We start from the raw sequence: 24,428 nt of genomic DNA, 5'->3' as shown, positions 1-24,428 counted from the left end.
GAAAATAAGTGTAATCAATGAAATGATGTATTATTTCGTTGTCCACAGTCACTTTATCTGAAACTTTATTTTTCTAAACTTAATTGTATGCAAGTACATAACATTTCACAAGCAATTGCGGTCATGAGGATATACGACCGTGCCTGTAACAGAAATGTAGAGCCTAAATCAAACAAATAATAACACCGTTAATACGATATAGCTGGTATAATAAAATAACATATTCTTGACATTTATCCCATAGCTGGGATAATGCATATAGGTAGGCTGTCGTAATAAATAACATAAATATAATGGACATAAAATGGCAGCTTCACGCTACATTTTCACTAAATGAAGGCGCGTGGTAGAAGAAAGAAGATTTTAGTTTTAGAGTAAATAAGCTGCTAAAGGGTTTTTAATTTTTTATTTATCACAGAGTATTCTTATCGAATCTTGTGACTGACAGCTAATGATATCAATTTATGTAAAACTGAAAGAAGATTTGGGGTCAATTAATTATTGCGAAAGTTAGGTTAGGCTTGTTCATAAAGACAAAGCACACGAGACCTATTTGTCTAGAGAAAAAATATCTCCGTGGAAAGCTTTTAAGGGAAATTGATTTAATTCATTTCATACATGGGAAACATCACGATTACCCAGCACAGCTAGCTCGGTCACGAAGATTCGAACCTGCATAGAACTACCAATGTTCAGTGATATTATTACTTCGGCCACTAGTAAGCCACTGCTACGTAGGATTCTTTCAGACGATTTCCCACTGTAGTGAGAATGTTTCACTTAACTCGGCGTTTTTCTGAAGAATTGAAGTCAATTAATGATTAAGCATAAAATTTAGTCAGTTACAAAAATATTTTAAACTATGCAAAGATTCATATTTTTGTGATTTTAAATTTAAAAAAAAGAATGTATAACATGAAAATTAACATTTTATGCGTTCTTTTCCCCCTATACTTTAAATTTAGGAAAATTTTATATTTGCTATAAAAAATAAAATGAAAAATATTTGACTCAAATATACGTACGACAAAAATTAAATGAGATATTTGATATTAAAATCAAAAAACATAATCAGCGATCGTATATAAATTGAAGAGCAAGAGGTTTGCATTTTTAAATAGTTGAAAGTAAAATATTGTTTAGGAAAAGATCTGTTATTAAGAGATTGCGTGACGAGCACTTCCATTTAAGTTATTGTTAAAAATTAACTGATCAACATATCTTTTCTTTCAAAATGGAGATCTTATTTACCAAATTCTTGTAAAATTCTTGTTATAGACACTGGCGGATTTTTCTGTTGAAATGGAGCAAACTCGTAATATTATTTGCATTAATTAAAAATGAAAAATATTTGTACTTTAATGAATTTTTCATACGATTAGATTATGCTTCTAAAGAAATAAAATTTCATGAGAACATTATTAACCTATTTTTAGATATACATTATTATAAGTCCAAAATACAAATTAGGGCCCACCAGCGGCCGAGCGGTAAAGTCGCTGAACACTGGTAGTTCGGTCTGAGGTTCGAATCCCGCGAACGGGCTGGCTGCATGGGCGTTTTCGTGGTTTTTCCCATGTGTAACATGTATACGAGCCAGTTTCCCTTAGAAAGTCCTCCACGAAGGCATCCCTCCTCTTAGGCAGATAGCCCTAGTGTGCTTTGCCATAATTAAATACACACACACCAAAATACAAATTATTTATGAGAAAATTCTCTCAGCATACCAGATGTACAAAAATTATATTGTTACGAATTTTGTATTTAACCAGAAAATTTTAGTAGAAATCTAATTAAAATTGTTGTCTTTCCCCGTTCAATGCAGCGCGAGACAAATTTTAAGAGAAAGCTATACCCGAAAAGTAAAAATATAGGAGCACGTGCATTTTAACATTGAATAAATAGGTATCTCGTTAATCTGTATTGAAGCTGAATAAATGTAATTGACCACTGTGTTAGCTGTAACCGTAGTTACATCCTCTTATTGCTTTCCAGTAATCTCGAGAAGCAGAAAATACTAGAAATATCTCGCGACCGGTTGAAATCTAAAAGGTAGGAGAGAAAGCGTTTTATTCAGTTCCTTAGTTATTGTTATTGCAGTTGTAGTTCCGCGTGAACTGAGACATCTGAGTTAGCTTTCTCTTTAGTTACGATTTGCACAGCGTTGTATTTTAACGTATTCAGTATTTTGAAGTATAACTACTGATTATGCTGTGTGATATTGTGAACACTTGTACGAATATTCCAGCGTTTTTATATATTTCTTTTGAAACGAATACATTTTATTAATCTATTATCGGACTTGTGCGTTCAGTCTATTAAGAACCCGTACGCACGCAACAATATATTAACAATATTATTGAATGGCATTCAAGGGAAGGAATTCAACCTCGATATATATTATTCTTTTTTACTAACCGACTCTTCAACGCAAATTGAATATGTTATCAAAAACAGCGCATTTTTAAATTAAGTATATCGCTTATTTTTGTCGTACAACAGTCAATACGTTTTTATTTATTACATCTATGTAAGAAGCGTTAAAATCACAAAAAAATGTTGGGTTTCAGATTTTAACGGAAATATGCATTTTGACCATTCTCCAATCCATTTTGGTTATTATTTTCTTTTCTTTGCATGACGTCTGTATGTACAAACAAAATGAAGGACTCTAATCCAAGATGAATTTTTTCGTCATGTCTGTGCGTACTACATATGTATATGTAAGCATGTATCGCGCATAACTCAAAAAAAGATTAGGTTTAGAAAGTTGAAATTTTGTATATAGGATTGCTATAGCATCTAGTTGGACACCTCCCTCTTTTATTAAAATCAACAATACCAAAACTATATCTGTGTATATGTATAAACCTATAATTTATACATTATATTAATTTATTTATATATATAAAATTTTATATTTATATTTATATACATATAGTATATATAAACCTATAATTGATACATTATATTAATTTATATATATATATATATATAGTATATATATATATATATATATAGTATATATATATATATATATATATATATATATATATATAAATATATTTATATATATATATATATATTTATATATATATATATATATATTTATATAATATATATATATATATATTTATATATATATATATAGACATATATACTATATATATTTTTATATTTATATAACTATATTAGTTATATTATATAATAATTTATTTACTAAAAATATTATATATATATATATATACATGTGTGTGCGTGTGTAAATATATTACACACACATATATATATATATATATATATATGTTTGGAGACTGTGTGTAAATGACTGTGACAGACTCTGTAAATATAGTATACTATATTTACACAGTCTCCTCACTCGACTTAAATTCCTTACCCGAACATTATTTTTGTAATCGTTGGTTGTAGACATATACTTCAAATTACAAAAAGTGTTAAATGACAAAAATACTAATGTTTTAGAAATTTCAAATTTTAAGCTGCGACAAAATTTGACCGTGATATTAATTTCAAAATTTACAATTTTAATATTATTTTCAACTTGCCTTGATAGATCGGTTACTTAGAATAATTTCAGGAAATAAGTTTAAATGAAGTGCAGTAAAAATTTGTATAATTTAATAGACGTAGAAAGAAGTTACATGAGATTTTTCTTATAACGAAAAAAATTTTCTTAAATGTAAGAATAGGAACCGTAGAAACGTAAATAAAAAGTTAGATTTCGGTAATATTTACAAAATTGATGCTTTAAATTTAAAAGCCAAAACAAGGATTTTTTACATTATTTAAAATATTTTTGTACTGGAAGTATATACGACCAACGGTTGCGAAATTAAAGCCAGGATAAGGACATCTATGGAAACGGTGTATACATGATATAATTTGGAAGATTGTTGTTGGTGATGCTGAAAAATAATAGAGAGTTATTGATAGCATACAGAGGTAGTTGTAGTCATAGAAAATTCTCGCAGAGAAACATTTTTTATCCAACATTGATAAAGTGGCGCAGTAAGCACTTGTTCTCGAAGAATTAATCGAAACCATAATGAATTTTGAGATACATTTGAAACAGCAGGAGTTAGCAAAATGACGAGGCAAAGCGAGGAGAAAGAATGCGACGTACGCAAGATGAATATTGTTCAGAATGATCAGGTTTGGGTTTAGCTTCGTGAAAAGAAGTGATCTGATTGGTTAGTTAAAATATTTCTAAAATTATTATTAGCTAAAGCCTTCATATTATAAGTTCATTAAGCATTAAACATACGCCAGTGACTAATTTTGAAATGACGCAGCTTAGAGAGGTTTATTATAAGCAATTACTATTTTTAGGGCCGAAGAGAGAGCAACCAAATTAAAATAAAGATTTAAATAGCTATTGCAAATTAAACTTAGAATTATGCTTTATCTTGCCCAAACACATACACACACATACTAGATAAATATGCAGAACGTTAAGCTAATAAGCAGTACTACTTTACAGCCATAAAACGAGAATTTTATGATTTATGGAATGGCAACAATTTTCTACTTTACTAGCCCACAGGATTTTATTTTCATTTAGTAAGAACAAGGGTGATCATAAGTGTTAATCATAGAGGTTTTCAGGTAAATGCGCTATATTCGAAACCAATGTGTGTTACTTAATATTTAAAACTATTCTGGGGGAACTGCATTAGAATATTTTATGTACAATTTTACCAATAAAATACTTTTTGGGCAACAAATGAATGCTTAAAAATACTCCTTCATATATTAACTTACTAAATAAGAATAAGAAGAATAAATATATTTATCGCATAAAATATTTTCTTATTAATATATACTTAACTTAGTTTTTGCAAAGTTAATATATTTGCATACACAGTTTCGTCCATAAATTATCTCTATTAGTTCTATTAAAGAAATATTTCAACCTATTTTCTGTACTCATTTCGTCCATTTTCAAACTTTCTGTCAAAAAATTGTACATCGTCTGCTTTGGAGGCATGATAAAATTAGTAATATGCTCATTAGATTATTTAATCATCTCTCTCTTTAAACGGATATTTGTATGAAAGTTATGTGACCCCATTTAGAATTTCTTTTAATGTTGAAAATTAAATAGCAATAGTGAAAGTTAAACTTATAATTACAGAATAAATTAAGAGGGTTCTCAGTCATTCTTTTATTAATAAATAATTTAAAGTATAAAACGTGGTAGCTAGAGTCAGAGTTTAATTTCTTTTAAAAAAGACATTTCGCTTGATAGGAAAGCAATAAATAGTATTAATTTAGCTAATAAAAATTATTTTCTTTTCATAGTTCTTGTGTGTTTCATGAAAATAATTCCCTTAATTATCGTTCAGGGCATCAGTAATATTTACAAAAATGAATTTTTCCAAAAATCCTAGAGGATGTCAGTAAGAAAGAAACACCGTAATTGTAAAATACCTAAAAAAGAACCATTTTAAATGCTAAAATATTTTATTGATAATTACCTATTGTTTATTTAAATCTATGTAAATTAAGAATTAAAGCAATTATAAAGTTTTGCCTTTGGAAATTCAGTTAAAGGTTTGGAATGAAGCGTTCTTAGAAGAAAATAAATTTTGTGACAATTATACAGGCATACAAAATTAAAAATATAAATATAAAACAAATTATACCTAAAAATAATTAGTTTATCTCAATGGATGGAAAAACCTCACATCCGGCTCTCACGCTGTAAATGAAGTTGTTGATCATTGCTTGTAGCAACAAATTCTGTTCTTTAAAAATCGTGAATTTTAATGCATGGACAGTCTTGAAAGGGTATTAAGGTCGTGCATTGGTTCTTCTTAGAGCATTCCAAACACACTTTATCGGATTTATGTCCGACGACTTCGATAGCCACCATCCGTACGGTGAATACCCTCTTCCTCCAACAAATTATCGAGAGGTTCAAATCTGTGTCACTTCCCGGTGCCTATCCATAAATATAAATTCTTCTCCAAGATTTCACTGGAAAATCCTCCCATAGAGTTGAAGAAACTCATACGACCTGTGAGGTTATAGCACTCGATTCGACGACATGTTGTACAGTGCTGACGTCCAACATACCTCAATCACATACTTCAATCACACAAGGATCTACTTCCATCAATGTGGTCGATTTTTCTGATGCTGGAGAAAGGATAACCCTTAATAGGCTCCCTCCAGTTGAAGAATTGCCAAAGATCACTTTGAACTATGTGTACTGAATCTTGTCTCATGACTGTATGGCTCAATCTTGCTGTGCTCAAGAATAGTGTGGCTTGATACATAAAAAACGGGCTATCTTTTACGATCGTTTGAGAGGGATACATACCGTTGGTCTCCGGATGAAAAGGTCTGATTTGCTAAGCATCCGTATGCAGTTTGCCTAGAAATTGTACTTGAGGCGTATGTGACGCTTTCAGAAAGCTCTTTAGAAATCACTTCTCTATGGCATTGTGTTGCTGCACATTCAATCTCCGCAGATGTCGCGGACCTTGAACAGGCACGCTGATGTTAGTACTCGTAACCATTCGGCGACCTCCTCTTGATTGACTAGCTCAAACCTACCGATAGCTCTCCATTTGAAGCCATCGTATAAAATGCTGCGAGAACTCATTTCAACTGAAATTAGTAAAATTTGTGGTTTTTCTTGAAAGGAACACAATTCTATATATCAGTTTCATAGATGCTAAAGCCCGTCACATTTTCTTAAAGAATCCATTCTTCAAACCTTCGAAAAAATACAATATACACTTATATTACATTTACTGTTCCTTAAATTAAATATGGCATCATTTCCTAAAATATTAGAAGGAATTATTCCAAAAAATATACATCCGCAACTTTAGTTCTGGTCACGAGTGTATAAATCTTCTTACCGAAAAAATTATAACATTCAAATGTTATTAATTTATACGATTTGTTGGCAAATATGCATTCAAAGTAAATTTATATGAAATTTTCTGAGCAGTTGGAAGAAATTACCATACTTATGTGTTTTCATAATATAAAAGACGGAGCATTAGGTACATAGTATAAAAGCTCCGACTTCGAGCTTATCATAGGTACAACTTTATTTTGTATGATATCTAGCATCAAATGTTCTTCATCCGTACACCTGGCACAAAAACTAAAATTCAATCGATAATTTGTCATCGTATAATTTGTCTCAGTTAGGCGGTCATTGGTCCCTCTCGTAACTGTCGTTAGGTGAGAGGGGCGAAATACAAGGATTTAAAAGCAGGCCTCTTGTCTATTCTTGTGATGTAATTTTACCACATCATTCCAATAATCTTAATGCCCAGTGCTCGATTCTGAGAGGAACCAAATTTGATTTTTCGAAGTTCCGAGTTCCAAATTCTTTTTTCTCTTATAGTTATGGACAGACAATGAGGATTTATTTCTTTTTTCCTCTACACAGATTTAGAGAAACATATACCTATAGATTAGATAAAAAATCAAATTTACGCAAATTTAGTTTAAGATAGGTGAGTATTGGTAAATATTATTTAGATTATGACCAAACCTGAAAAGGGTTATTTGCTTAAGGAAAGGGATGTTTTGGATCGAGGACCTTTCTTGGGGAAATTGGCTCGCATCCATGTTACTCATGGGAAGAACTAGACAAATTCCCTGCAGCCAATCCATTCTCTGGGATCTGAGCCAGGATCGCACAATCAGTAACCATTCTTACTAGAATAGGTTTTAAAAAAAAATACTGAATGTAAGATGAATCTTAACAAATATTTTAAGACAAGTGAAAATGAAGAGCCACAGATGAGTGTTTTATCACGTATTGTGATATTTATTATTATGTTATAGTAAAATTTAAAATTTGTCTACAACTTATGAGATTCGTCTAATTTGGAAAGAATCAAACGATATTGTTGCGTTCTACGAGTTCGTGGATTTGGAGTACTTGAAGAAGAACACTTGATGAAGAATCAAAACACAATTTATTCGCCACTATTACACAGGAGAGTTCTAAAGACGTGTTCACAGTCGTGGAAAAACTACGATAAACACGCTGAAACAATCAGTAACACAGCCTCCAGGCTACACCGGTGAAGATGGATTCATGGCAAAACACTAAAGTACAACTCCCGAGCTTGTGAGGTCGCTCTCAAGCTAATCTCTGAACTCTACTAATGAACTCAACATACCACTTTCTCCACGTACAGGAAGAGTATATATAGCTTTAATCTGCTCTCGAGAACATTCCCGAGAAAAACTGCTAAGAATGCGTTCTAGAATGTTCTCGTTCTGTCTATGGCATATCTCCAATCCTGTCGCCAAATAGGCGATTTCGCATCACATCTGGCAACCCTGCCTTTCCCTACCACTTTCTGGCAACCGCTTTTCAGCGTAGCTGGGCATTTAGGAACATTATTTTCTTTTCGTGCACGATAACTTCCTAATGACTAAGTTAATGTCGTATACCAATAGTTACTTTTTTGACGTTTGACAGTCTTCTTTAATTGTTAATATATTTTTTATGTTTATTTATTAATATATTTTTATGTTTATTTATTAATATAATTATGTTTATTTATTAATATAATTTTTAAAAGCAATTATTGGTAAAAAATAGTTTTTAATTTTAAACGCTTTATTTAAAGCACATTTTGAACTCAACTTCTAAGAGCCGTGTTTTCTTCGGGAAGCTATAAAATGGTTCGTCTGAAACTGCTTCATTTAACAACAAGACTAATATACAGGGTGTGTCAAAAAATGTATACACACTTTGAACTCTCATAGAAAATTTATTTTTCAACTCGCGTAACCTTGACACACTTGAAAGTTGACACACTTAGTAACCTTGACACACTTTATTTCAAAGGATGAGATTCAAGAAGTGTGCGCAGAAATCCCATTGGACACTTTGTGTGAAGTACGGAATCAGTCGTAACTCGTACTCAGAAATGTATCAGAATGTATGCTGAAAACCACCATTTCTACCACCATTATATACTTAAACACCATTTGGAACATTCAGTTTCGCCAGGAATTATACTTATTTTTCATATTGGACTGCAGCCCTACGTTTTCCAGAAATTTAATTTTGTCAGTTGGAAATTAAATTTTCCATGACAGTTCAAACTATGTATAATTTTTTTCTTACTCACCCGGTATTCACTGAGAAAATGCTGCTGCGTAAATATAGCTACATGTATTAGGAATGAACTTACAATTAAACATTTTTTAACTCCAAATTTTCTCGTATTATACATTTTACAGAATTTAAAATGGATAAAGAAAAAAGCATACATTATTTACATAGGCAAATTATTATTCCATAACTCAGGTGCATAAGATATGTGTTTAAAAATGTGTTTTAATTTTCACAGTCAGGTAGGTAAAAGTATTTATAGGAATTACCACTCAAACGCATTGCATAATACTATAAGCAATATTTATAATGATCTTCTTTGAAATTTATAAAAAATACTAAAGAGCGTAATGTTTTTAAATATAATTCCTTACTGTCACTGTAAGCAATGTCTTACTATAATCTTAAGGGTACATTACACTTAAAAGTCCTGTCGTACAAATTACAGATAAACTAGAGCTTATTATTAATTGTGCAACTATTGTGCTTCTCTTATCCGAAAGGTCAACTGTAGTTAAGCATTCTGTCACACAAATGGCAGCTGAACCTCTTAGGTTTTGAGCATCAGAACGCAACATACAGAAATTTAGTTATGTTATATTTAGTAGATCTGGTTTGCGAGGTCTAACTTAAATAAGAATCATAATAAACAGCCGCATTTCAAATCTAGAGTGAAATTTTATACTTGAAGTTGTCATCTCTCTTCCTACGCACCAGATGGCTTATTCTGAATGCAAGAGAGAGCAAGAGGGAAAGAAAACTTTTCTCTAGAGATCAATTTTAGAGGATGAAGAGAATTTCAACAAGAAATACCATAGTCGGAAGAAAAAATATTCCTCTCTATTTCGAATATTTCACAGCCAGAAAGAAAGCTTAAATAATTCCACCAGTCCAACAACTTTATCCAGAGGAAGCATTCTCCACTTCGAAAAATATTCGACTCCTTCACAGAAAGGAACATAATCGCAAAATCCAGTGCAACTGTGCAAGAACGCTTTAAATAGAGTAGGGAGCAAGAAAAGATATTCAGGTTTTTCGAGGTTTATAATTCGCTTGAAATCACAGGATAAATAAGATCTCTATTTCTAAATATTTTTCTCCTATTTATTAAAAATTGTATGAACACGTTTTTGTATAGGAAATGCAGGATATTTCATCAGTTGTGGAACAGATGTATATATTTAATATAAAACGCAATATTTACAATTTTCATTTTCGCTTTTGAAAGTTTTTCTTTGCGGAATTTCTGGATTATCTGCTGTTGACTAAAAGCTTAGTTATATGTATAAAAACAAGTGAAACAGATTCCCGATTTGCAGTCAGATCGTGAATACATTTTTGGTCCTATACTCAAAATATTAGTTTTGCAAGCAATGTCCTTGGGTTCAAATTTGGGCGATTTGATAGGAATTTTGGACAGTGGATGTTACTACCTTTCATAATAGAAACTCTACGTCGCATCACCTTCTGGCCTTAAGCAAGCAGAGTTTGCAACCGCGCGCCGAGAAATCAGAGTTCACACTTACATTTCAAAAGCATAAGCCTGTGGTCATAACGCAGTTTGCAACAACTGCATATTTTCATACCGTATTTTACCTTAGGAGAAACTGCACAGCCATCATTCTATGGAGATGTGTCTTAATGCAAAAGGCAAAGATAATATGCCTATTTTCGCATCAAATACTTTTATTAATTTAGAAACTATATTAGCTTAGCGCATATACATAGATAATAGAAATGAACATCATATATACTAAGTCGCTGTACACCAGGGGTTCTCAACCGGTGGTACGCAAGAGAAAAATTGGTGGCACGCAAAGAAGCAAAGCATTTTTAGCTATTAAATTCAAAAATTAAAACCCCAACATACTGATTGATGTTTTCTCTAACACTCGTAAATTTATGGAATCTCAGCTTTCTTCAAGTACTTCTACTTTGTAGTGGTACTTTGTAATGATAGCACTAAAGGTTTTCAATTTTTGTTTAAAAAATCCGCGTTAGTCAAAATGTCGAGAACCGTTGCTCGACACAATCAAAGAATAAGAACACAGTCGGGAATTCACGCTAGTAGCAAGCATGATAATTGCAGGAAAGCCATACGCGACATGGAGTGAGCTCTATTCGATGCTTTACCGATGGCTACTAGACAGAACTGTCGAGGGTCAGTCACATATTTTCCCCCCTACCGAACTAAAGGGATAAATTTGGTAACGTTATCTTTTGGATCTTCCTGCTACATAAGCGTTTTTCACACACTAAAAGCACTAAGAAGCATAAAATAGATCCCTGAGTTGCTCTTGCTTTGCAAGAAATGATTTTAGATTCGGCTGCTAGTCATAAAATTCGACTTTCGGGCCGCAGATGATGTTCTTCTAAACAAATAGTGCTCTTACTACATCATTTATTCATCACACATCTTAGGAGCTAAATACATTACAAATTAAAGGCATATTAGAAAACACATATAAATGGGGTAACGACTATTCTCATAAATGTGACTGAGTCTTTAAAAAGAGTAAGAGGTTTTCCAAGACAGACAAGACAATTTTTTTTAACTTTTTACTTCATCTTCAAATGGAAAAAGAATTACTAAAATTCTTTGCGGATTTTTTTTGAAATATCTCCCTGAAGTGTACTCTGTGAATCTCAATGAATTAAGCTTTGTTATTTACTTAGTTATACATTTCTCATTCAAATAATTCAGTTCTCACTTCGTGGCAATGCCAAAATACATAAAAACTCAAATCATCTTTATTATAAATTGTAAAATATAGAAAAAAATAAAACACCAAATACAGTTAAAAGGACAATTTTTACGATTAAAATTAGAATTTCTACGCAAAAACAAGCAATTCGGCCAGCGGGCAAGAAGGCAAATTTTTCGGTGCTGAAATCGGAAAGTTTACTCTTGGTCTCGGTCTTTGAAAAACATTGAGGTTGCAGAAACTGACTTAATTTACTATTCTACTCAATTTCATATGTAAACAAATGGCGGTTCATTAGACTCAACTCGTCACTTTTAAATTGTTGATACTTCTACAACTATTGCATGCAGATAAACTTAACCGGAACCTAAAAACCACATACACATTTAAAGCAAAAACATGCACTATTACCAACATATACGAATAAAAAAAACTAAGCTATAAATTTCGGTTGCACTAATCATAGATAAATATAAATTTATCTATGATTAGTGCAACCGATTGTAACGAAAAAGAGTGGTGCACAACTAACTACATTTTTTAGTAGACCCATATACAAAATTTCAAAGTTCTACAGCTACTCGTTCTTGAGTAACGCGAGATACGTACGTACGTACAGAAGTCAAGAAAAAATCTCTTCTGAATCCATTTTAAGTCCATTTTACAATTTCTTTTGCCAAAAGCAGGCCTTTATTCGTCCGTACATACAGATGTCACGCAAAAACATCGTTTAAATGGTTTCGATGGGTTAAGATGGATATTTTCGTTGAAATATAATACCCAAAATTTTTTTATTGCAATACTTCCATTACTTCGTACAAGGAAGTAGAAATGCAGTTTTAATTGACCTTTGAAGCAAAAGAGAAATATGCTGCTTGCATAGCTTACACTCTTTGCATCCTATATTTTCTTATATAGCTAAATTTTCAATGCAAATGGGTAAACTGAATTTTAAGGGATCCATCACTGAACTTTAAATTACTAATCGTTATCCGGCACGTCTTTTGATTTCAATCAAATGTATTTCTTATTTTTGTTATACATTTTATTTATAAACTTCATATACAGTCAGTGCTTAAATTGCGCCGGAGCCCACCGGAGCCCAGCTCCGGTACTTCTCAGTTTTTAAGATAAATTACAATTTTAGCCGGAGCCTTAAATAAGATGAGCTCCGGTATTTCTTTTTATAAAACTGAACAACAATTTAAAGCGAAAAAAATTAGAATTCCTAACGTTTTAGTTTAGCAGTAAGCAGACCTTGCAATACTCTAGTTCCCTAGAAATACGAACTCATGAGAACATGAAACGTTCAAGTAAAGTCCCCTCAGATGTGGAAACCTTTCCCTTTAAGAAGGGCAATAAATTTGGGGGAGTTTGTTTAGGAATGCGTAAATTTCTTGTCATGCCATCGTATCTAGTGTACTGTTATCGATGCTTATAATTAGTTATCCTCGCAGGAAGGAAAATTTGTGTTCTTAAATGTGCGTTAAGTGACAGCGAGTACAATAAGAGTGTAAAACTGAGATAAACTGCTCAAGCATGTCCTATACATCGTCTTCCCACAGTATCCGCTAATGGGGGAAAGAGTAACCAGCAACTTTACATTCATCCTTAGGAGTCAGATTCAGAACTCATTTTACCCCCTGACATACACTGCTTGATGGCTATAATTATATCAGCAGAGAGCGGAGGTCAAAGAGAACGTTCTCTCTCACCAAGATTCCCCTCATTTTTTGTTTCCATCCACTCATACCCTCATTCTGTTTCGCTCCGGAATTTTCATTAGCTATACTTTTAAGTATATTTAATTTTTGTGATGATGAAAGAAGTCCCCCCCTACGATCGAGCTTAAATTGGGCTGGAGCCCACCGGATATCGGCTCCGGTACTTCTTAGTTTTTGTAATAAATCATAATTCTAGCCGGAATACACCGAAGCCCTGAATAAGGCTGCGGCACTTCTTTTATCAAACTGAATAAAAATTTCAGTAGAAATTTTATCTCGAAAATTTTATTTTAATAATAAAATTATATTAAAAATCGCTTATTAAATTTCAATTTATCTCTTTACATTTTATTTCATTACTTCAATCTTTAATTATATTAATAATAATAATTAATTATCTAATTATTATAATTACTTAATTATCTAATAATTATCAATTAAATTACAATTAATAAATTGAGTAATAATTATTGATTAAATAACAATTTATAAATATTAATTAAATAGCTATTAATTAATTTGATAATAATTAATTATTTAATTCTAAAATTATTAATGAGTTTAATAGTCATTTTATTTATTTATTTACTCTTGTTCCTCTTTGCTGACGGTCTTCCTTAGGGCTCCGGCACTTCTAATCTTAGAAATTAAGCCCTGTATGCAGTCTAACATCTCAAAACAAATTTTACATTAAAGTGTGTAAAACCTAAAAATATATTTAAAAACTATAAAAATTGTAAGACAAAAAGTTTGCAGTCTCGTCTTGGTATACAGATTTCAGGGGAAAACGTTACTCTAAGCAACTGCGATAGACCTGCTGTAATAATTAACTTCCTTGAAATGAAAAACTTCAGAATGCAAAATCTTGTATTTAAAATGAGATATCAAAAACAATAAAGCAAAATAATAGGAAATAATTTGATAATGTATCATACTAAATTAATGCCACATATAAAGCCTTAAGCACATATTTATTAAAGAAAAAACTTAATTATTCAAGACATAGTTGTGCATTTATTCCACTAGATCTATTACGCAGGAAATTTGCAACAAATACTGCCTTTAAGTGCCATTTCATACTATTCCGAGACAACGAATGCGTAATTTGAAGTTGATAAGCACTTCGATGCGGTTTCCTTTGAGATGTTAAATAAATCGCATTCGACGCATAATGATCAAAAGTTTTCTAAAATTCACTAATTCATTTAAGAATAATTAATTTGCTTTCTGAGCCTCTTTAAAATCTTCTAGAAGCATTAAAATATCACTTGTTATCCCATTTATTTCGAAGTACGTAATTTAATTTTGATTAAATTTATATTATAATTTATTACTCTAAGGAGAATTTCAATTAATTTTTTACATATTTAATTAATTCCAGCTATTTAAAGCAAGAATCTAAATAAATGAATTGACTTGCACCATCATCAAAAATGAAAAGTCGCAATAAATTGTGTAAATAATGCGGTAACGAACATTCTGTTTTGAATAGAACAAACAAAATTTTTCTAATGAAAAAAAATTCAAAAATATGTTTATTTTCTGAGTATATTTTGATTTTATACGATAATGAAATTACAGCTAATAATAAAACAAAAAACAAAAAATTTACATAAAATATGAATAAATAATAATCCTTTCACTTAAATTTCATTAACAAAGCTTTAATACTGAGATTACAATGATCAAAATGCAATTTGTTGAACTGTTTGGAAATATGAAGGCAATGCAACGCAATATTTATAGACCTTTTAAATCTTATTTTTCCGAAGACGACGTGATTCACAATATCATTTCATAACTAGTGGTGACGACGTATTAATGTTTATTTTTGACATGTACCTAGTAGCTTTACTTATTCTTCTCTGAGAAATTTTATTTCTCAATAACCTGAGGCATTAAAGAGTTGAATAAAGATTTTTTTTCACCCGTCATATTTTCGACTTGAAAAGGTATATCTCATATGTAATGTTGACAGGTCATATGTATGACATGGATGTCACAGGTTTTTCACGAAAAAAGGTTGAACATTGATAGCAATACGTGATCTCTTTTCAAAAAGTATTAAATTTTTCCATCACTTTAAACCAAATCTCAGAATTTCATAAAATAAGACGAAAAAATAATAACAATTTGAATGAGAGAAGAAATAATATATTGCCCAATATCCAAAACCCGCTGCAAAGCGTTTAAGGGCGTATTAGGATTTTTTATGACGACAAAAATTAAATTAAAGGTGTGAATCTGGGTTGAGCCTGAGATAATTTTCTCTTAACAGGGCACCATTTCGAATCAAACATATATGTTGGCCTAACTAGATAATCTAACAAGAGAAAGGAAAGCCAACCCTTACGACTTATTCGGCTTCGTGACCAGAATAAACTCAAAAATAAGAACGTACATTGATTCATTCCTAATTGCAATTGATAGAAGTCCACTAGAATGACGTTCTTCACATCGGATATAATTCCGAAAGGAATGCGTGAAGCTTCGAACCAGCATTTGCTCTGTAAAACTTCATTTTCGTGATGATTTTCGTTTGCGCCTTTTCGTAGCTCCGATTACAATAATCTTAGAATTTCGTTTTTTATCTTTCCGAACCGTATATGGGTGATTTTGAAAGAATTCGGTTGCAGTATTTCGTCATTTAGCTATATAGATATTACCAAACTGCGTAATCCTATTAATGCGTTTAAGTATTCCAGTTAAAGAAGCACTTGAAAATGCCGTAGGCCTTAGAGGAAATTATTGAATCCATTTTAATTCCTTTCGCTTAGTCGTAACATCATATTCGTGATATAAAAAAAAATTACTACAATGGGCTTTGTTGCACGATTACAACTGTCACCCGTCACCAAAAGGCACCGAATTGAGATAATTGTGTAATAAATAGAAGGTAACAGGATTATTGCGATAAGTTTTTCCCAAAAAGACTTGGTATGTTTCGCGCTTGAACTTAGATCATGAGGCCAACGGAAATCAAGGCACTCCAGTTTTCATTAAGGCCTACCTGCCCCCAAACGCAGGACCTTTATGAGAATTAAGTGCCGTGAACACAGGTCTGTCCGAGGTTGGAATCCCGACGAAATGGTTGGCCGCATAGATGTTTTTGTGGTTTTTCCCCGTGTATAATATGTATATGAGCCATTTTCCTTTGGTTCCAGCCTAAGACCTCAATGAGGCCTTAGGCTGACAGTCCTCGAGTGCTTTTCCATAATCAGAATAAACCAAACCAAGCCAATTTTAACAGATATATTAGGGTTGCCATAATTGGCAAGCATTGATACGAGACATTTAAGTGCTAAATAAACAAAACTTGAAAAAAGTGTGTATTCAATTGTTTATTTTACGCTAATAAAAAAATCAATCAGTTTGTGCGATCTAATAATATGAAAATATATAATAAAAGATGCAATGCTAATCTTTCTTAGTCAATAATACTTTAAAGTTGACTTTACCTTCTTAATTACATCATTTTCTTCCTTCGTATAGTTATAACATTGCACGCAAGTAATTATAAAATTACAATGACAAATCAAAAGTGCTTCACTTGTCTATACTGACAATCTGTTTCTTCTGTCTGATCATTGAACTGACATTAGGGAAAGTATTCTCTCCTTATTTGCACTGTGAGCTGGAATGGCAAATTATTTAGCTTTATTGGCCTTCATTTCTGATCAATACACCAGAAAGAAAATGGGACAAATAGTAGTACGGGACTAAGCGGTGAAATACGGCGACAGTCTCATATATACGAGATGTATGGCAACCTTAAGGTAAAGATGGAGTCACCATTATAATCTGTAATGAAATAGATTTCACTTCGGGTTGCTTCGGAACCTATTGAATAGTGAGAACAGTAACTACGGCCAAAAAAGTGAAATTTTGGTAATAATTATATCTGGTTTCAAAATAGAAAATAACAAGGTTTTTTTAAGAAATTTAAACTTTTTTAAAGTAAATTTAAGTGCGCATACATAAAGAGCTCATGCTTTAAGTCTCATGAGCATTTCAAAGAACTTTGGATTTTATTCCTATTTCGAATTATATTTATTATATATTGCTATATTGCTTGTCTTAATACATTAATATTGAAAAAATAGATTGTGAAAGATGCGTAATAACAAATATTTTAACTTTATTGAACACGCTCATCAACAAAAACCTGGATAAAGAATTATACTTCTAAAGATTAAAAATAATCAATTTTGTACAGTTTAATTAAGGATTACGAGAGAATGTTGATGTAATAATATAAAAGTACTATTGATAACATATATTTTTATTCGAGTGAATAGAACAAAATCATCAATAAACTTTGTGTTTTATATGTTGATTTATGTTTGCACTTACGTATGATAAACTTTCCTACAGAAGGTAGACGTTTTATTAAAATTATTTTAATAAACATATAAGCAATGTTAAAATGACTAATTCACCACAGGTTTACGGCAAAATAGGCTTCCATACACATGAAATTATTTGTTCTAAAACTTCACTCGCATATTATATAATACATGCTAATTTTAGAAAAATATTAATGAAATATTTCACTTACGAATGATTTATACTTATATTTCAAATTCAAGGGGTAATTAAATTAGAATTTTGGGCTTTAGATAGCACAAATCAAATTACATTTAAATGCGTGACGTATTTTCGAAAAGACAGAAAACATTTATATTTCACATATATATTTAAACAGCGCCTTATCTTCCAAAACGAGAACATTTTTACATGATCAGAACAAAGACTTAAATTATCATATTTGTTTGAGGTCTATTAATCTTTTGGAATAAATTGCAAATATTTTCATACCTTACTTTCCTTTCTCTCCTTATCTTTCCAGAAATTAAATAAACAGTCCCGAGAGGAAAGGAATTTCGTATTTTACTCAAACAAACAATTTTTGCTGGATTCAGTTGCTATTATTTATACTGTCCTCCGACGGAAATTTTCAAAAAGGTTAGAATTGAAACGAAATTGCTTAAATTGCGTGCTTTCCTTTAAGAAGCGTATTTTCTCAGTGAAAAAATGGTTCGTTAAATGAGAACAACGCTCATTTTCAGAAGTGAATTACAATAATGTTTGCGATAGAAAGATTTTTTAATTGAATAGAAAAAATGGTAAAGAGTTCTACAAAAGGTGTATTTCATTGTTTAGGCCAAAGCAGTGCGAATATCAATGTGAAAATTAATTATTTTATTATAAAACGTGTTTATTACATTTCATAACATTTCTCACGATTCAGTGTTCAAAATACGAATCGCAGTTTTCACAATGCATTTGAATATTTCATCTTAAATCTCCAAATATTTCATCCTAAGTGTTCTTTGGAGATTTTTTTCGTTAAATGCTAAAGAAACAGCCAAAAATACCACTCCTTTCATTCGAGTGTTCGGCAACTCTAGAAGTTGCTTGGACTTTTTAGAAAGATGGCAGATTTCCTTTTATTTTCTTTCTGTTATTTTTTTGTTAATATTCTCTTTTGGAGAGTGACTAAGGTAAAATAGGGATTGCTTTTTTTCCTTCAGCTTTAAACCACTCAAAGGTTTCGCAATGATCAGTCGAAATTTTCAGCAAACGAATGTCAAAACATAGAATTCCAGAAATTAATGGGCCCACCAGCGGCCGAGTCGCTGAACACTGGTAGTTCGGTCCGAGGTTCCAATCCCGCCAACGGGCTGGCTGCGTGGGCGTTTTCGTGGTTTTCCTCATGTGTAACGTGTATACGAGCCAGTTTCCCTTAGGAAGTCCTCCACGAAGGCATCCCTCCTCTTAGGCAGATAGCCCTAGTGTGCTTTGCCATAATTACACCAATCTACACTACCAGAAATTAATGTTAAGTTCTTCCCAGAAAGTCGAATATTCGACCATTCCAAATTTCTCCCTCTCCTTATAATATTGGCTTAACTTAGAGTGTAAGTTATTTCACTAATAACCAGTTTACATGAGTTTTGAGTCACTGATGTGAAATTACTATCTTGTTATCATCATTAATAGTATGCAGTTACCATATTCACTAATGTGTTTGATTTCAAATAAAATATAATATCAGAATTTTATAAAAATTCTCTTGCTCATTCACGAGAAACTGTAATAAAAATTAATAAGAAGAGGTTATACACTGGTTTGCAAAAGTTAGGCAACAAACTGAAAATTTCAGTAAATCAGCTAAAATGAGTTCGAAATTCTTGAGATTTGGATATGTTTCAAGTAAAAGCAAACTGCAACGAGTAACATTATTCAGAAGAGTGGCGTTGCAATTGCTTTACGCAAATATGTTACAGCTTAAAGCCAGTTGTTTGGGAGGGAATCGCTGTTCACTGAACGACGATATAATAAACAATTTTGAGATAGTCAAACTGTAAAATGATTTTGAGACGATTTGCCAGTAGAATTGCGTTATAGAGCCATTAGAAGCAGGTTAACGACAGTCTTTTGGAGTTGCGACACGGCTGAATGTCGGCAGTTGCATGTAAGCCGGTTGTAAAATGATTCAGATTGTCGAAGACCAAAGCAGGACCAGACTTAACACTTCCGAAGATGACCTTTATTTGCGACTAACTGCATGTCGCAAGAGGACTGCTCCTTTATCTCAGATTAGCTTCCACGCTTCTTTCTGTTACAGGAAGGACAGTATCAGCCACGACAGTACGCAGAAAGCTGTATGAAAGATTTCTCTATGCTAAGCACTATGCGTATCCTTTATCCCACCACCACCGGAGGGAGCGTTTGAATTGGGCACTTAGTCTTGTAAATTGGATTGAAAATCAATGGAGGTCTGTTCCGCTCACTGCTGAATCCCGCTTTGTTTTACAGAATGTTTCTCGACATGTTTACATATGAAGAGAAACAAACAACACTCGATATCTTCCGTCTAAATGCGTGAAAGGGAATGATGCAGGGGATAGTGTTGTAGTATTTTCAGGTGAGTGCACAGACCTGTATGCTTTGCTACATGGGAATTGTCAGTGCTCAGACGTTTACGGATATATTGGATTGGATCATATTGTTCATGCTTATGCGGAAGCATTCAGCGATACCTTTATTTTTCAAGTAGATAATGCTCGCTCTCTCACTTTCAGCCTCGTGCATCAATTTATTGACGAAGAACCTACAGTACAAATGTAATGGCCAGCACACTAATCCCATTTGGCATATGGGGACGCTCTCATGCGTGTCGCAGACCTCTAGTCCATTTCCCAGGCCCTGGACGGGCTTAGAATTACTTTACGTGTTCAGCCGGCATTGCTACGCATGCAGCTCATTGACGACTTCATAAATAGCATCAGCCATTGCTCTCAGGCCCGTGTTATTGTTCGAGATGATCATCCTCCCTACTGAAAATAATTTTGCGTTTAATTTGTATGTCCGAATGTAGTAGATTTTATATTCCTCTTGCTATGACAAAATGTAAATATTCTCTAAACCATTTTCTTGTGTTTTAAGTTACGAATGCTATAATAAATAATATCACCATGTTTCATCGAGTTTGCTTGCATACGTTTTGATTTATGATCGATTTTCCTGTTCATTGATTAACATTTGGAAACGAACGTGGTAAGTGATTCAGGTGTGAGCGGAAAATTTTGTTTTATCGATTTGGTCTAGCACCAGTTATTTTGATTTCACATTATTTATTGGTTTGTGTATATATGCTCAGATCTGCCTCCCAGACGGTATAGTGGTTAGGGGAGCCTACTGCAGTTGGCAATGTTTTGATGGATCGGCCAGAGAAAAGAACTCACCTTCTATCAACGACTGCCTGGAAAATGACCCCAACACCGTCGAGCTCATTCCTGCGATCATAAATCGATGTAGATTAAAGAAAATAGACGTTGTTGCGGACATTCGTAGAGACTTCCTACAAATTGAACTGAGTGAGAGTGATCGACCATATCTAAAGTTTTTATGGTGGGAGGGTTGTGATCCTGCCAAACCTAAAGTTTTCCAGCATAGACAGGTTGTGTTCGGACTTTCATGTTCCCCGTATCTTTTGAGAGCAACCATTCGATTTCATTTACAGAATGCTCCTCCCCCGTTTTGAAAAAAAAAAAAAAAACAGCCACCATGCTGTTGAAATCCTTTTACGTGAATAACTGTGTTACCAGTGTGGAAAATACCAGAATGCTGGAAATTGGAAGTATCATGTACTGAACTTCCTACCACCATTGCAAAGAAATTTTGAGAAGTGGAGACGGGAACTTTCTAAGCTGAAAGAAATAGAAATTCCTCGATGTCTTGTTCCCAATTGTGAAGTACCAAAAAGTCTAACATTGCATGTATTCTGTGATAATGGTTCTAATTTTTCAGGATGTGAGAATTTGCTGAAGGAAATTGATTGGGACTTCATTTCCCAATACAGCAGATCTCAAGAGATCATTTGGAAATTTAATCCCCCGTCTGCCCCATGGTGGGGTGGGTGGGGAAACGTCTGATAGTATTATCAAAGGAATTCTACAAAAGGTTCTAGGTAGAAGCTCACTTAATTTAGAAGAAATGAACACCGTTATTTGGGATATTGAAGGTGTGATTAATCAGAAACTTTTAACCTATATTTCGGAAGACGTTGATGATTTAACTCAGCTTACCGCTTCTATGTTTTTGCATGATCTTAAAGAAACAGGAATCCCAGATCTTGATGTTCTGGATTCGTCGTCGTTAAATAAAAGACATGTTTACCGTCAACGTGTGAAACAAGATTTAAGAAAACGGTTTCGTACTGAATATTTAGGAAATTTACGCCAATCATCGAAATCTCATGAAAATCAGAAACGCATCCAAATTGGTGATATTGTTCTGGTTTCTAGTGATAACGTCAAGAAAATTGAATGGGCTCTGGCTAGAGTGGTCGAACTCTATCGTTCTAAAGATGGACAAGTTCGCATAGTAAAAATAAAACTGAAAAACAGAGAATTTCTCCGTCCAGTGCTTAGGTTAATACCTCTTGAAGTGACTGATAAAAGTGACCCCTTTATACCTGTAGCAGAACAGGATTCTATTCCCAATGATCGGAAGACTGTTGAAAATCGTCTTTCAGAGATCGCTTCTGACAACCCAGTATTAGCTCAAAAGATAACTCCTTTTAAGCAACGAACTGTTAATGATTTTTTCCCAGAGACTGCTCCTGAAAAAAGATCCAGATATGGACGATTAATTAAACCTAGAAATAGAGTTTGGGATTCCCTGGTTCGAATCTCAAAGGCGGGAGGATATTGGATATGTGATACTTCCGCCTATGCGCGCGCATAACGATTGGAACTGATTACGTAAGTTTTTTATGGCGCGCTCAACGATTTATGATGTAATCAGTGTCCTATTTTTAGTTTAGTTTGTTTATGAATGTCTTAGGAAATGCATGCGTAGTTTTGGATATCTTGTGATAACCTATCTTTTATAACTTATGTACAGATTAAAGTTTTAAAAAGCTGAACCTGTGCGTATTTTTTAGAATGAAGAACCCTGTGATTCAGGTAAGTCCTATTTTGCTTACCTACTGTTGGAATGCTTTACGCATTGATTAATATTGTCTATTGAATTGACGCAATAAGTTTAGCTGACAGTCGTCGGTGAGCCAAAAGAGCTATGAGTTGACAGTTACCTTTTGGGAGGGTTAAGGTTATTAAGGCACAGGAAAGAAGAACAGTAACCATTGATTTAGGTCGTCAATAATTTATGAAACGATCACTAGAATGATGCGAAGAAGAGTTCTGTAAAATGACACTTCTCAAATATTGTAGATGCCAAATTTATGGTCTCCGATAATTTTAGAAGCATTCTCTTAAAAACATTGTAACGTGAAAACTAATGTTTTAAGAAATTATGATGAGAACTGAAAGTTAAGCACATTGCACTTAAGTAGTTTTCATTTATTTCATTTTGAATGCTCTTGTTCCGAACGCTTACAGTGGACCAAACTGATATCAATAAACAGATTGGTAAGTGTTTCGATTGTTCTCTTTCTCTTTATACGCTTGATATAGACACCGATGTGAATCATTCTTGACTTTTTTGTGCATATGTGCTATTTCTGCTTTTCACGGCTTCACGTGAAAGTTCGATTGTCTTCACAAAAAACAGTCTTCTGGGAGGGGGAAAAAGGAGGATGAAATACATCGCTAGTTACATTGAATAGAAACACATTTTTTGTTTCGTATAATCTGGCTGTCTAAGCAATTAATCCAAGCAAAGAAAAATCATTGTTGCCGTCAGAAAACTTTAAAAAAAAATAATAATTGTTAAAACATTTCAAAGTGACTTTCACAGTATTTCTAACCAAAACTGGATGTAAGTGTTCTTTTAATAGCACTTCATCCCTGACGATTACATTCGGAGCGTAAGTAAAGTCCCTGAGGAATTTCGCTATTCTATTCATTATTTCTGTCATCTCTTTCCCTCTCAAAAATTACGATTAAAAAAATGTCAAGCAAAAGTAAAACCAAGACTAAGTATCAAAATTCGTCGCTAATTTCCCCTTGGGCTGTAAGTATGGTGAGCTATTAGGTACTTCATTAAAACCTGAAAAAATAAAGAAAAAGTGACTTTGAAGAATGACGAGCAACAAGCACGCGTCACCCAGTCCTTTGTTGGCAGAAAAAATTGGAAAAACGGAAACTTGACATGATGTTGACCCAATCTTAAACAAACAGGTATAATTCTGGGAAAAAACTAGTGATTTAACATGTGATTAATTCAACGTGAGAGAAAAGGGAAGCTTTTTAATTAGTGGGTCCACGTTTGTGCTTTTTCACTGCTCTCGAACGTTGCTGCCAATTAACATTGTGTGTAGTTAAAGCAGAAACAGTTAAGACACCAGAAAAATTTCCTAAAAAAAGACATGATAGTGTTTTTAACATTGTCTTGAGATGAGTT

At 32.8% G+C, this 24,428-nt stretch overlaps 1 protein-coding gene across 1 annotated transcript in view; it reads right to left on the bottom strand.

The window, feature by feature from the left end:
- Nucleotides 1–21,353, bottom strand: part of LOC118181386 (secreted frizzled-related protein 2-like) — a 74,094-nt gene extending 52,741 nt beyond the window's left edge. The window contains exon 1 of the mRNA XM_035350514.2: nt 21,305–21,353. Coding sequence (XP_035206405.1) covers nt 21,305–21,353 — 49 coding nt within the window. The remainder of the gene's footprint in view (nt 1–21,304) is intronic.
- Between the last annotated feature and the right edge of the window lie 3,075 nt (nt 21,354–24,428).

Source organism: Stegodyphus dumicola, chromosome 8 (assembly GCF_044657685.1).
Source record: "Stegodyphus dumicola isolate Sdum_Otavi_A_Nest chromosome 8, ASM4465768v1".
Classification (NCBI taxonomy): domain Eukaryota; kingdom Metazoa; phylum Arthropoda; class Arachnida; order Araneae; family Eresidae; genus Stegodyphus; species Stegodyphus dumicola.
This window is presented reverse-complemented; position numbering and strand designations above follow the sequence as displayed.